Genomic DNA, 14,402 nt, shown 5'->3' with positions numbered 1-14,402 from the left:
ATTTATTTTTTTTAAAATTTTTTTAAGATTTTTATTTATTTATTTTGTGAGAGAGACAGAGTGAGAGAGAGCATGAGAGGGGAGGTCTGAGGGAGAAGCAGACTCCCCATGGAGCTGGGAGCCCGATGTGGGACTCGATCCCAGGACTCCGGGACCATGACCTGAGCCGAAGGCAGTTGCCTAACCAACTGAGCCACCCAGGCGCCCTTAAACTGGTATTTTAAAACAAATATATTCCCTCACGATTATGGAAGCTAAAAGTCTAAAATCAAGGTATTGGCAGCCTCCAGGGGAAGATCTTTCCTTTACTTTTCCAGATGCTTTAGTCTCAGGCTTGCTTGCTTGCTTGCCTTTTTTTTTTTTTTTTAAAGATTTTATTTATTTATTTGACAGAGAGAGAGAGGCAGGCAGAGAGAGAGAGGGGGAAGCAGGCTCCCTACTGAGCAGAGAGCGCCCGTGTGGGGCTTGATCCCAGGACCCTGAGATCATGACCCTAGCCAAAGGCAGAGGCTTAACCCACTGAGCCACCCAGGCACACATTCCCCCCCCCCCCCAACCCCCCGCACCCAGGCTTTATTTAGCTTGTGACAACTCCAGTCTCTAACCAGGATTAGGATTTCAACATATTGGGGGGGGTGGGGGCCATGATTCAGCCTAACATGTGTTTTCTAGCTTTCTTGACCAAAAGCCCACATAAAGAATAGATTTTATGTTTTGACCCAGAACATGCAGTTGTGTATGTGTGTATATATAGTTGCTACAAAAGTTTTACAAAATAATATTTACCTTTATTATATGTGATACAGTTTTTTTGTCATTTGACTCAGTTCTTTTGTTTCAATTATATATACATACATGTAGCTTGCAATCCATTAATGTATTGAAAACCTGCAGTTTGTAAAACATATAAATTCTAGTGTTTTATTTACAAATATTTATTAAATATCTCCTGTACAAGTTGCAGTGGAAAATAGGGATCCTTCCTTCATTTATAGGAAAACAGAGGCGATAAAAAGAACTCACAAATGATCAGAGTAGTAGGCCAAAATTGGTGTGTTCCTTAACATCTTAGTATTCAGTTTGTCCACAGACCAGCTGTAACACCTGGGATCTTGTTAGAAATGCAGACTCTCTGGCCTACTGAGTGAGCATTGACAGTTGATCAAGATTTCCAGGAGATTTGTATACTCTTCTGTATACAAGTTAGAAGTTAGAGAACTGGCCTGGAGAAGTCCATAGTGAAGTCCTGTAGAGATTCAGAGGCTTTTGCTTTCAGTTGTGGGAGACCCAGAATGCTGTCTTAAAGAATAACTGCATTTGAACTAGGCCTTAATGCTTGAATAAGATTAGACATACAGAGAAATGTTACCCTAGGAAAAATAAACATAATGAGCAAAGACTAGGAGACAGAAAAGGCAAAGACACCTTTTAGGAAACTATGTTTGGCTTGAGTATATAATATATGAGAGTGAATGTGGAGAATAGTTTTTTTTTTTTTTTAAGTTATTGAAGTCAAATAACAGAGCTTAGAATATCAGGATAGAGTTACTTTTGACCAAGAGATTGATATACCCAGAACCTGACTCTAGAAATGTAATTTGACAGCAGTATAAAAGAAAGAGGCATCTATAAGAGATTTGAAATGGACATTCTGTTTAGGAGAAGCTTGCTGTTATCCAAACAAAAGGTACTAGGTATCAGCTTTACTGCAGTGGCATTGGGAACAGAGAGCAGTAGACAAATAAAACATGGCACCCATTGGATGGATGAAGTGAAAGAAGGAGGAATCAAGGATGAATTCAGGGTTTCCTGCATAGGTGCCTAGAAGTATGTTAGTACATTACAGTTTTCCAGTTTAGAAGTAGAAGGGTTAAGAAAGGAGATAGAGTTGTATTTTAAACAAGGAGTGGAAATAGAGGACTAAAATTTAATGATAGGGGCTAGAGCTTAAGATTTCGGAGACAGTTAAACTTGATGTTTGGGTTGTCACACCAAAAAGTAGTATTTCTCTTTTTACATTAAACAACATCTTACCAAGGGGCGCCTGGGTGGCTCATTCGCTAAGCATCAGCCTTCTGCTCAGGTCATGATCCCAGGGTCCTGGGGATCGAGCCCTGCATCAGGCTCCCTGCTCTGCAGGAAGCCTGCTTCTCCCTCTCCCACCCTCCCTGCTTGTGTTCCTTCTCTCGCTGTGTCTCTGTTAAAAAAATAATTAAAATCTTAAAACACACACACACACACACACACACATATCTTACCAAAGTAAATATTAGCCAAGAGACAGTACATAAAATTTGCTACATGCAGCAAGAAGTCTTTGGAGAGAGTTTAGCTTTGAAAAAAAAGTTGATGGGCCCAAACAAACTAAATTCAAGCAGAATTAGGTCTGGCATTGAAGATCATGCCCTGATTTATATGTGGTGTTCCAGCTGGAAATCCCCATTGATTCTAGATCATACAGGAAAAAAAAAATTTTTTTTTATCTTTCTAGTTTATGTTTTCATGTTGTGATGTTAAAGAGAAAGAAGTAGTTTGTCATACTTAAAACAGTTATTAACCATTTATACATTAGTGACTTAAGTAATAATATTCAGCAGACTGTAGGAATGGTTTTCATTTCTCTGTAACATTGCAAGTTTAAGTAAATTCATATTGGTACCACTGCCAGGAAATAACCTATTTATGGTTACTGCTGCCCATCCACAGAAGTTTTTCCTATTTTACAGTTTTAAAAAATCTCTGTAGTACTCAAAAACTTGTAAGGTTTGGTTATAAAATGAAAACAATGTGTAAGCTGTGATATGAAGGAGTCCAAATTTGAGAATGTAATTCCCTCTGTGATTGAAAGAGAATGTGGTGGAGTTTTTAGTAACACTTAAAATATAAAAAGAAAGGCCCATGCTACCAATTCTTCATAGTATTCTTTTTAATTGGTTGGTGTTTTAAACTAAGGTAATTACCGTTAGGTGCCAGTTAGCTCCTAAAGTGAAAGAAGATTAGAAAATAATTAAATTCCTTTGTCCCAAATTTTCTATTTCAAGTCTGAATTCCACACAAAGATTCTGCTTGATCACTAGTCATTGATTTCTCTAATTACTAAACTACAACACCCACACTCTTGTTATTCTACATCTCCTAATTTATTCAGTTTAAGATGCATCAAATTTTAAAATATTGATAATATTTGATTGGATATTTGTAAGTGAATGTGCAAGTGAAAATGAATTGTAGAAGAGTATTTTAAGAATAACATAGAAACATAAAAATTTGCCTTGTTTTCAAACATGTAGCCCTATAAATCTGAGATCTGACAGTTTACCTTTCAGATAGAAATAGTGCCTGCTTTGTTACCTGAAAGAAAATTCAGGTATGGGGTGCCTGAGTGGTTCAGTCAGCTAACTGTCTGCCTTCAGCTCAAGGCATGATTGCAGGGTCCTGGGATCCAACCCAGGCTTCCTGCTTAGCAGGGAGTCTGCTTCTCCCTCTCTCTCTCTCTGCTACTCCCCCTGCTTGTGCTCTCTCTCCCTGTCAAATAATTAAATTTTTAAAAAAACCTTAAACCCCCCCATCAAAAAAAAATTCAGGTGTATTTTTTCTATAGAGATGTATATTTTTTACATGTAAAACATGTAATTATATGACTACATTTGGTTTACTACAGTAGCTATTTTAAGTAGGAAAATGTTGTTATATGCTAGTGTAATAAGATAAGAAAAACAAAATAATATGTAAATACTGGGAAAACCAGGCCAGATTATCATTACTTAAATATGATAGGATATGTTTGTAGTCAAACAGAAATCTAGTCAAACAAAAATCTAAGCAACTAAACCAGAAAATTGTTAGAACTATTACAATAGAGAATTATGTAGGTGTTAACCAAGCAGTAACATAGGCTGAAACCAGTTGAAAAATATAACAGGCAAATAAATTCACAGCATCCAGAATTACAAAAGAATTACCATAAGAAATAAGTGTATAAATGTATATGACTTTATTTGAATAATGCTAAAAATATTTGAGAATAGATTCCCTCGTTTTCAAATAGGAAGATTCAGTACTGTAAAGCCGCTGTCAAGCTTCCCAAAGATTACTTTAATGCTAGTAAGAATATCAGGGAGTTTTTAAAGTTTCAGTAACTTGACAGTAAAGTTTATCTTCAATAAAAATAATAACTAACATTTATGGAATGCTTATTAGGAGTCAGCTGGGAGAAAATATTTGTATTGGTAACACAGAAAGAACTAGTACCCAAAAGATGTATAATATCCAGGAATCCCTATAAAATCGTTTTGAAAAACAATAATTTGGACAAAAAGAGCTAGAAAACTCACTGAAGACAAATGGCATATAAACATGAAAAAACAAGTTCAACCTTATTAAGTGGTCAAAGAAAAAAATTAAAATTATAAATAGAATTTTTTTTTCTTTTCAAATATAAAAAACAATTTGGGAAAATGTATCAGTAGTGGGTAAGTAAAAGTGACATAACATTTTTGAGGCCATCTTTCAGTTTTAAATGCATATAACTCTTAAAACTAATATGTTCTTTTTTAAGGGTTTATTATGAAGAATAAAATTCTTCAAGTGCCGACTTAGAGAAATATTTACAATCCGCTATTATATAAAAAATTAAATTATAGAACAACATGAAAAGTTCCTATGTTACTTTCCCTTTCCTTTTAAAAGATACCTATCTTGGGGGACCTGGGTGGCTCAGTCCCTTCCGTCTGCTATCTGCTCAGGTCATGATCCTGGGGTCCTGGGATCGAGTCCTGTGTGGGGCTCCCTGCTCAGTGGGAAGTCTGCTTCTCCTCCTTCTGCCCTCCACTTGTGCTCTTTCTTTCTCTCTCTCAAATGAATAAAAATTAAAAAAAAAAAAACCTGTCTATCTTCGGCTTACTTATCTCAACATATTTTGTTAACACTGTCACCTCAAAGGTGGAAAGCAGAGAAATGCTATCCTTTATGTAAACCCTGCATTATTTCAGTTTTTGCATTAACCAGGTGTTATATCTGAGATTGTGTTAGCTCAAAGTAGTAGTAGCTTCAACAAGATAGAAATGTAGATCTCAAAAAAAAAGGGAAAAAAAGAAATGAAGGTTTCTGGCAACTCAAGGCCAGTATGGAACTTTGAAGTCATCATGAACCCAGATTCCTTCTCTCTCTCTCTTTTTTTTTTTTTTTTTTTTTTAAGATTTACTTATTTATTTTAGGGAGAGAGAAAGAGAAGAGAGAGAGTACACAGGGGTGCAGGGGCAGAGGGAGGAGAGAGAGAATCTCAAGCAGACTCTCCACTGATTGTGGAGCATGACCCAACGCTTAGTCCCACGACTGTGAGACCATGACCTGAGCAAAACCAAGAGTCGCATGGTCAACTGACTGAACCACCCAGGTACCCCAAACGCAGATTCTTTCTATCTTTTGCTCCCCTTCCCTTATATTGGCTTCCATCCTGTAGATATCCTCATGATTCACAGTGATTGCTAGAGCTTTAGCCATCCCATCCGAATTCCCAGCAATAGGTAAAAAAAGGAAGGGCCAAAAGGGGTTACTTTCCAGCTAAATCAATTCCCTTTCACAATCCTTTCTTAAGGCCTATCAGGCAACACTTCTGATTATATTTCATTGGCAGAACTCAAGTGGACACACCTTGCTTTGAGAAAGGTTATATAGTGTGGTCTTTTACCTGGAAACATTATTTTCTTTACTAAAATCAGGGAAAGAAGGGAAAATTTTTTGTTTTCCCCTAAAAGAAGGGGAAAATATATGTTGGGGTAGACATCAAATAGATTCTGCCATAGAAATTTTTTCAACAAGCTGAACTATTTCTATTATGTGTGCGCCCACATACACATGCGATCTTTATTGTGTATGTCTGTTTTGTGTAATTAACACTTAAAATTGAATTCCCTGTAAGATTTTTAGAAAGAATTTATGCTGTTCAGGTCACTTATTAAACCATGGATTTGGCTTTGTTATTCAGGATATATCATTAAAAACTAGTCATTTCCTGAATTGTCATGAATGTTACTTCACGGTCTTTGGAAATAGATAGTACCGGTTGAAGTCACACTTGCATTGCTTATTAGCTGTGTGGCTGTATGTGTCCCTGTTGTTCTCTGTGCACACTCCATTTTTGTATATTTCATACTGCATTGCGTTTTGAGATTTATAGGCAAGTAGAGCCCAAATGTGAGCTCCTTGAAGAGCAAGAACTATCTTATTCAGAATGAGTGATTATTGAATATGTAAAACAAAAATTCTTCTGATGAGGACATGTATAGAATGTACTGGAATTTTATAATTATGCCAACAGAATTAGAAATATGTTTTTTTTAATAATAGAAGTATTGCTGGAATTAACGTAAAGTTCCTCAAAGGAGGTGATGCCTAATTTCTTCATATGTAAAATGTAGATTAACTACTTCACTGGGATGTTTTAAGGATTCAGTAAATTAATATTTGTAAAGCATGTGTATAGTAATATTTAATTACTGATAGTGGTAGGAGTTTCTGCAAACTCACACGTCTTAATCCCGTCTCAGATTTCTAATTATTTCATGTTTGTTAATTTTGCTTTCCCAAGTATTTTTTATAAAAGCTGTTTCTTTTAATTCATTCTCTACTGCCTTAACTCAGTGATGTGATTTTAATTTATATAGTCAATATATCGGTCTCACATAAAATCAGAAAGAAGTAAAATGCATTGTCTTAAAATTCACTAGCACTTAGTGACCATATATGTGATTTTAGAAAGCATGTGTTTAAAAGAGATTATGACATGTTATAGAGTGGAGAAAGTTAACATTTCAAAGGGAAAAGAAGAAGCCCAAGGCCTAGAGAAGTATAAAGTAGAATAAGGGACATGATGTCATAAAAGCAGAGAGGTTAAAGGATTAGAAGAGAAAACAGGTATTGGAGAAGCTCTTAAAGGTGTTCAGAAAGTTCGAGAAAACTCAGTTTGTTGGAATTTACATGGTGGAGATCCTTAAAAGAGTGTTAATGAAGAGCAAAGAACCCAGTCCATATTTATTAAGGGGTAAGTTAAATGGTAGAATCTAAGATAAAGGTTTTCCACTTAAGAAGTCTGACCATCACCAGAAAAAAAAAGAATGAAGTTAATGGGTTTCATAAAAGACTCTTTAAGATGGGGGTACATCTGAGGGGATTATGATAACATAACAGACCAAATTCTAGGAATTTCTTAGAACTGTGCAGACCGTGCATGATGGGATAGCCATCTGGGGGTCTTTGTTGATAAACTGTTAAAAACGTTTCTAGTGTGAATAGCCACAAACATTTTCAGTGCTTTTTTGTTGGTTGAGTAAACCGAAGAGCATGAATGCAAAAGCAAAATTTGATGCCAAATCACAGAAGTTGCCATAAACACAGAAGTTCCCCTAGTGAGGACACTGCCTGTGCCTGAATTTCATTTGTTTCTGCTGCTACCATTTCTAATTTTTCCTGGTGACTAGCCAGATTAGAACTATGAATGAAGACAAACTGGTCTTGCCCAGATCGTATATGAGATATAGGTGACGTAGGTAAGTGGAGAAAATACTTAGGGATTTGATGTGATGATCTGGTCTGATCTGGTCTATCTTAGAATGAAAAAGATGTGCTTATTCTTTGTCATGGGGGTTTGCAACCTTAGTATATGCCTAAATCTACAGCTGCTCCTCATTTTCCAGATGGCATCTATGGCTGGGAGTACTTTTTACCATCTGCACTTCTCAAAGAGTTTGTGAACTCTCTCTTTTAATTATTGGAAATGGAAAAACTAATTGGTAAAGTGGTTAAATGATATAAAAGATTTTAAAAATTAAGTTAGAGCTTTTTACATTCTATTTAACTTTTTAAATAAGGTCAACGCTTTAAGTGCTTTTTGACTTTCATCTTTGCATACCTATGATCTTTGATATTTGCAGTACCCCAGAATACTTTGTGATAACTATTTGTACATTGACTGGTACTTTGAGCCAAATTCCAAAACTCTTACCTCCTTCCAATACTGTACTGTTTTTGACATGTGCATCGAGCAGCTAACACTGAATGAATGCAGAGTACAAACTTACGTGAATTGTTCCATTCATCCAAAAATGTTTTCAAGTTGGTAAGGTACAGTGTCATGATTTGTAGAAGTAATTGAGAAAAACAAACTTTTTATTGTGTTACTCATGTTTTTATATACGTAAAATATTGAGATAGTGGGAGAAGCAATTTCCCATTTAAGTAATACTTTTTTAACTAGCTGAGCATAATAGGAGTGACATCTGACTCTGAAAATGAACATATTCTCTATCTAGGGAATTCTAGATTTGGAGTGTTATTAGCTTTTATTTTCCTTCTTCCAGTTTTATGAGTCATAAATGTATTTTCTTAATGATATGTTGTAAATAAGTATCCTCTAATAATCTGTAGATACAGTACTTATTCACCATCTTTTCTCTTTAGGCAGGTTCTACTGGAGAAAATTCTCTAGATAGTTTGTCCATTTATAAAATTAGACACTTGCCATCTTTGCTCATTTTCAAGTTCTCTGTTTACAAAACTATTAAGAAGGTGTGAAATGCAGCCAAACTTCCCAGTTTATGGGAAATGTCTGATGATTGCTTTTCCTACATGTTCATTGTTCACACATGAAGAAATTTGGCAGCTGTGAGATTATTAAGTTTAGAGTATCCAAATCTAACCCTCACTGGGATTTTGGTTTCCTGCTTTCCACCCCCACCATCTCATCTTTTGTAATCATATTTGTGGTAAGTGGTGTGGTGGTATTTCTTATGGTTGATGATCATTCAGTTTTCTTTGTTTTCCATTTATCAGATGCTGTGAATAAATCATAGACCAGGAGTTTACCTGATTTAGAGTCCTGGCTTCAGACAGAAACATAACATACTCTAAAAGAGGTTCCTTCTCAATAAAGATGTTTTATGGTGGCACTGTTGTTGAGAGAGGGGGCAGTGATGGTAGCTAATGCTGTAATTATTTTGTAAGAACTTGCTAGAAAATTTATGGTCATACATGTAAGAGTTTGTAACTGAGAATAGTAGAAAATGGTTTGTGTATATTGTTTTGTTGATTTAATTTTTACTTGATTTGGCTTTTTATTCAAGTGAGTTTTTCCTGTTGAAAACTTCAGATTACTCTGTTTTCTTCATGATTACTAAAGATCAGTCATGGAAAAGTGAGATGTTTTTTCTGAATACATGTGCTACTTTTAGAGATCTAAATATGTAGAATTATGAAGGGAGAAAACTATATAATTTGTTAAGTGGATCAAAAGGCAGCAGCTTCTTTGATCCTAAGAGCTGCCGATAGTTATATAGATACTGGGTGTGACAGGTTGACAAGAAAAAGGAGACAAAAAAATGGGAAGTTGGGGCAGAGGTGTAATGAAAGTAGGACAAGGAAGAGAAGACAATAGGACTAGTTAGCACCATGGTGCCATAAGCAACTGCCTTAGTTACTTCTCTCCTCCACTTTAGCCATCCCTCAAAGAATTCTGTAACAGTTTCCAGATGGTGAATACTACCATGTGGTGGTCCAGTTTGACATATTCAGTGTCTTTTATGTATTTCTTAAGTCTGTTTTCAGAATGATGGTGGTAGGGTGCCTGGGTGGCTCAGTTGGTTAAGTGTCTGCCTTTGGCTCTGGTCTTGATGCTGGGATCCTGGGACCGAGCTCCACGTGGAGTTGGGGGTCCCTACTCAGTCGGAAGCCTGCCTTTCCCTCTGCCACTCCCCCTTGTGCTCTCTCATGCTCTCTCTCAAATAAAAATTAAACAAATTTTAAAAATTAAAAAAAAAATAAAAATAAATGATGGTGGTAATAGTTTTTATTACACTTAAGATTATTTGGAAGATTAGCACACTTTCTTTTTTGTTTAATAAGTCACGTGAGTAAAAGGTCCTGTGAATGAAAATTATGATCACCATTGTCTTCAGTGAGTGTTCTGCAGTGGAAAAAGTAGATTTAGATTTTGAAACTCTGTCCTTTGTGTTTCATTCACAGGCTGTAGAAGAAGAAGATAAGATGACACCTGAACAGCTGGCAATAAAGAATGTTGGCAAGCAGGTGAGGTATACCGTAATAGGTTATGCAGTCGCATAATAATGCGCTCTTGTGGAGTTAAAACTGTTTTAGGGCCTGTATGATTTTTTTCCCCATTTGTTCACTCTACATTTTTCTTTTGTCATGTAAATATGATGCTAATTTCAAAGGTCACTGAATTACTTGATGTCAAACTCTGTTTGCCATATATAGTGAAGTCACAAATAGATCTGTGAGGTACTGTCTTTAGTGGAAATAATTTACTAGAAATAAATTAGGAAACTTATATCCTGAGTTAATTTTTCAGGTATTATTTTTACTTGAAATAATATTATCAGTGAAGATAATAGAATAGTTTATTTCTTACATACATATTTTTAAATGATAAAGTTTGTCAGTATGTAGGCTTCAGTGTATAGGTAATGTTCCTGAGAAGGCTGAGAGCACCATTGGATTATAGTGAGTGAAGAGAAAGGGTTTTAAGTATTTGCTCTTTCACATTTCCAAGATGAAATATATATTTTAGTTCCTATTTTCTGAGGGTTGGGGGAACACACCAACCAATTAAAAGAATCTACAGATTAATTAGACTGTTTTTTAAAGAATGTTGATTACATTTTTTTCATTTCATGGAACATGGTTATCATATTGCTGATGTTGGCAGAATCTTGATATTTCAGATGCAAGACACTAAGCTGTCTTTGCTTTCAGCCATCCTACCATATGCTCTGATCCCATCACATCTCACAAGCTATGTAGGTTTGGGCCAGGACCATTCTTGGATGGGAAATCTCTAAGAATCACCCAGCTGCCACAAGAAGTAATGTAGATAACTGAGGGAAGTGTGTTACCAATTCACTATACAACCAGTTACTCCAACAGCGCAGTAGGGGCAAAGGTCTGACTTAAATATCATAATTAGTGAAATTAAATCTCACTACATTCTGAATATTATAATGTAAAAACAGCTAGAACTCTCCCCAAACAAAATGAAGTGTAGTTCATCTTATTCTCTCATCCTGTGTGATCTAGTTACCTAGTCTTTTCCTACTACTTATTGTAGTCTAATATATGTTACTAGATCACCAGCTTGGAGTCTTGCACTTTATAGAACCCACTGTTTTTTGTATAAATGCCTCTGAGGCTACCATGTAGATTTTATTTTAACAGCAACAAATAAAAGGTCTTAATTAAAAGTGATGCTGAAAAATATGTAATGGGCAAAGATGAATAATCATCAGAATCATTTTTCTTAATCTAGCTCTTCACTGGTTTAGCCTTTTGCGTGGCAAAAGCAACACTGTCTGTAATGGAATCAGATCACTATCTTTTTCTCCTGCCAGTCTTTCTCAGATACTTCCACCTAAAATGTCCTAAGGCTTATTCCTGAAATAAAGAAAGTGTAATATGTGGTCTAATTACTTGAAATTATTTGTAACATGTTGCATCTCTGGGTTCTTTAAGGAAATCAAGCATGTATTGAAATTGTAATTTAGAAAAGAACAGCCAAGAAATAATTCCAGTGATGAGCATTTATTTAAAGTTAGGAGTCTTGGGTATTGTAGCAATACCCATACAAAAATAATGCTTTAATTGAGAGTTTAATGTGTAATATATATATTTTAAAGCTTTCACATTTAGCTGAAATACTTCATTCAGCTCAGCCTTAAAAATAAATTAAGCGTTTTAATTTAACTTCATTTGTTACAATGTTATTTTAAGCCTCATTTTTAACTCAAATGTTTCAAATATAGATTTGATCAGGTTTCAATTAAAAGATTGTACCTATATACTTTTCTGATACTTTATTTTTTCAAAATAGCTACAGAAAATATGTATTCTTAACATTATTTTGTACATATTACATACATGTAAAATATGTGTATCCTAACATTGTATTTAAATTTTTAAACAAGTAACAGTGACTTTTGATCTAAGAATCTTTCCTAAATCATTTAATGTACTTTTCCCTGAAATATTAAATTTGTATAGGAATTAAATTTAAATTAAAATTACAGAGGAAGTGATGAGAAAGAATTCACATTGAACTCTTACCTGTTGGTACGTCTGCTTCGAGTAATAAGAACCCCTCAGACAGTCAATAAATATGAATGGCAGAAACTATGCACACGTACTTGGGCTTATGCACACTTATAAATGCTTATACTTTGTTTTTAAAAAAATCGGATGCTGCGGCTGTATAGAATTCCTTGTTACTCTTTATAATTTCTGGTATAGAGTTATAGCATTGGTTTTGTAAATCAGTTTTTCATTGTGTAATCTATTATTTTATCAGGTACTTAATTTTTTAATACATTTAGGAATCTTAAGGATATAACAATATATTAGGAAAATTAAATTGTAAAATATAAATAAATTTAGGTTTGGCTTTCTTTACCAGTTTCAACTACTTAAACTAAGTAATTCTTCTATCAGTAATATGGTTCTTTTTTTCTTTTTCTTTCCTTATATTTTATTTAGGACCCCAAACGTCATTTGGAGGAACATGTGGATGTACTTATGACTTCAAATATTGTCCAGTGTTTAGCAGCTATGTTGGATACTGTCGTATTTAAATAAAACAATGCAAAAAGCTATTGGTGATGCTTCCAGCATATATTCCTCTATTGTTCCTAATGCTCAAAATCAAGGGACCTCTGAAGGTGTGTTCGGTTAAATGTAAGACATCTGGCATCATTTGCAGCACTGTAACACCTTCAGTCTCAGTTGTGCAATTACTTCTGTTTCTTTAGTCAGGGTCTTTGCAGATTCCAAAGTTGTATAAGAATACATCAAAGTTGACAAATTTTGTTAAGATCCCATTTAATATTTGAAGAAATCAGTAACACAAATATATTTTGATTGTTGCTTACAAAATAAAATACATTTACAATCTATGTCTCCTGAGGTTTTTTGGCACTGGGTGGAATTGACAGAATAACATTTGACAGTGCTCTCGAAATCTCACACAAAGATACGTTTCTCTTTGCAATTTAAGATCTTATAACACATAAAACATCAATGTGATAACAAAACTTCACAAATGTAAAGTCATTGCCATTAAGGAGTTGCTACACCATTAGTGAGTAACCCGAAAAGAAATGTTGACATATTTTATTAAAAGTATCTGTGGCAAATTAATATTGTATAATCAATATCTTAACATATTATACTTTCCAGGGTTTCAGAGGAGTACATTTAAGAAGAAAAGAGGACAATGTTAATTCAGACTTTTTTTTTTTTTTTAAAGAGTACATTCTACTAATGTTGAGACTATCTAGGAGTTGCCTGCTGCAAACTCCACTAGACTTTTAGCTAAGACTGCCATAGAAGGTATATAATCTCTTCAAAGCAAATTAAGAAAAGTCACCATAATGTGAGTTTAGTATCATGAGCATGTAAGAAATAATTTGTTGTTGTTTTCTCTCATCTTTCCCAAATTAACTTGAAAGTACTCAGTTTTCTGAGAAAGACAAAAATTTTACTAATGGCAGGTTTTATAGATGACCTTATCCCTCAACCTGTTTCTAACCCGATATACATAAATAACTGCCCCTGTTAATACTCATGGCACAGCACCATTCTGGGTACACCAAGGAGTATGGGAAAACATGAAGGTAGATTTAATTCTTGTTTGTACCCTTTGTGAAAATATGGTAAAAATGTTTGTTTCTAAGGCTTCATTAAAAGAGGGTTTTACTTTGGGGACTTGGAATTTAGACTTAATCCCTACTAGAGGTGGTAGAAATGTGGTAGACCAAATTACTATCCTATTTGAACAATTCCAGGTTCTTATTTGTTGCCTAATGAACAATTACCAGAAACTAAAAGTGGAAATGGCTTAAGTTCCCACTGTGTTTCACACTCTCTTTTTTGGTGGAATAAGAGGTATTCTGAGCATTTGTTTGTCCTGTGCCTTTTTCTCTTATATATAGTCATAGTATGTTTTATGTAGGACATGTAATATGTATTAATTTAATTGCTGAGATTACAACAGCTAACCTTTTACAATTAAAATGTAAGTGGAAGTTAGCAGAAGTTTTCCTTTTGCCTAATTTAATCTTGTGTGCAGACTTTTTTGGGGTACATGATTTTTCCCTTTACATAAATAGGGTTCTATGATTCATTTCACAGATATTCATTAGAGCTAGTCAAGATTTTTTTCATACAGTATGCCCTTAGAAGAAGGCCTCAATAATCCGGAGGCTCTTCTCAACATTCCATTTGAAATACCTCCTTTTGTTTTTCATTTTATTCTGCTGAAAACATCTCCTGAGGAGGCTTGCACAGTGCCTGCCTTTTGTTCTTATTTGATCACCTCATCATCTTGCACTCCCCACAACCAG

The 14,402-nt window shown here is 34.8% G+C and overlaps 1 protein-coding gene across 1 annotated transcript in view; it reads left to right on the top strand.

Annotated features, from left to right (window-relative positions):
• PSMD14 (proteasome 26S subunit, non-ATPase 14) overlaps positions 1–14,090 on the top strand; it is a 102,974-nt gene extending 88,884 nt beyond the window's left edge. Inside the window, exons 12-13 of the mRNA XM_080799328.1 lie at positions 10,018–10,080; positions 12,538–14,090. Of these exons, the coding sequence (XP_080655454.1) occupies positions 10,018–10,080; positions 12,538–12,636 (162 nt within the window). The 3' untranslated portion in view covers positions 12,637–14,090. The remainder of the gene's footprint in view (positions 1–10,017; positions 10,081–12,537) is intronic.
• The last annotated feature ends 312 nt before the right edge of the window (positions 14,091–14,402 follow it).

Source organism: Martes martes (assembly GCF_963455335.1).
Source record: "Martes martes genome assembly, chromosome: 3".
NCBI lineage: Eukaryota > Metazoa > Chordata > Mammalia > Carnivora > Mustelidae > Martes > Martes martes.
The sequence above is the reverse complement of the archived record's forward strand: the minus strand, read 5'-3'. Positions and strand labels throughout refer to the sequence as shown.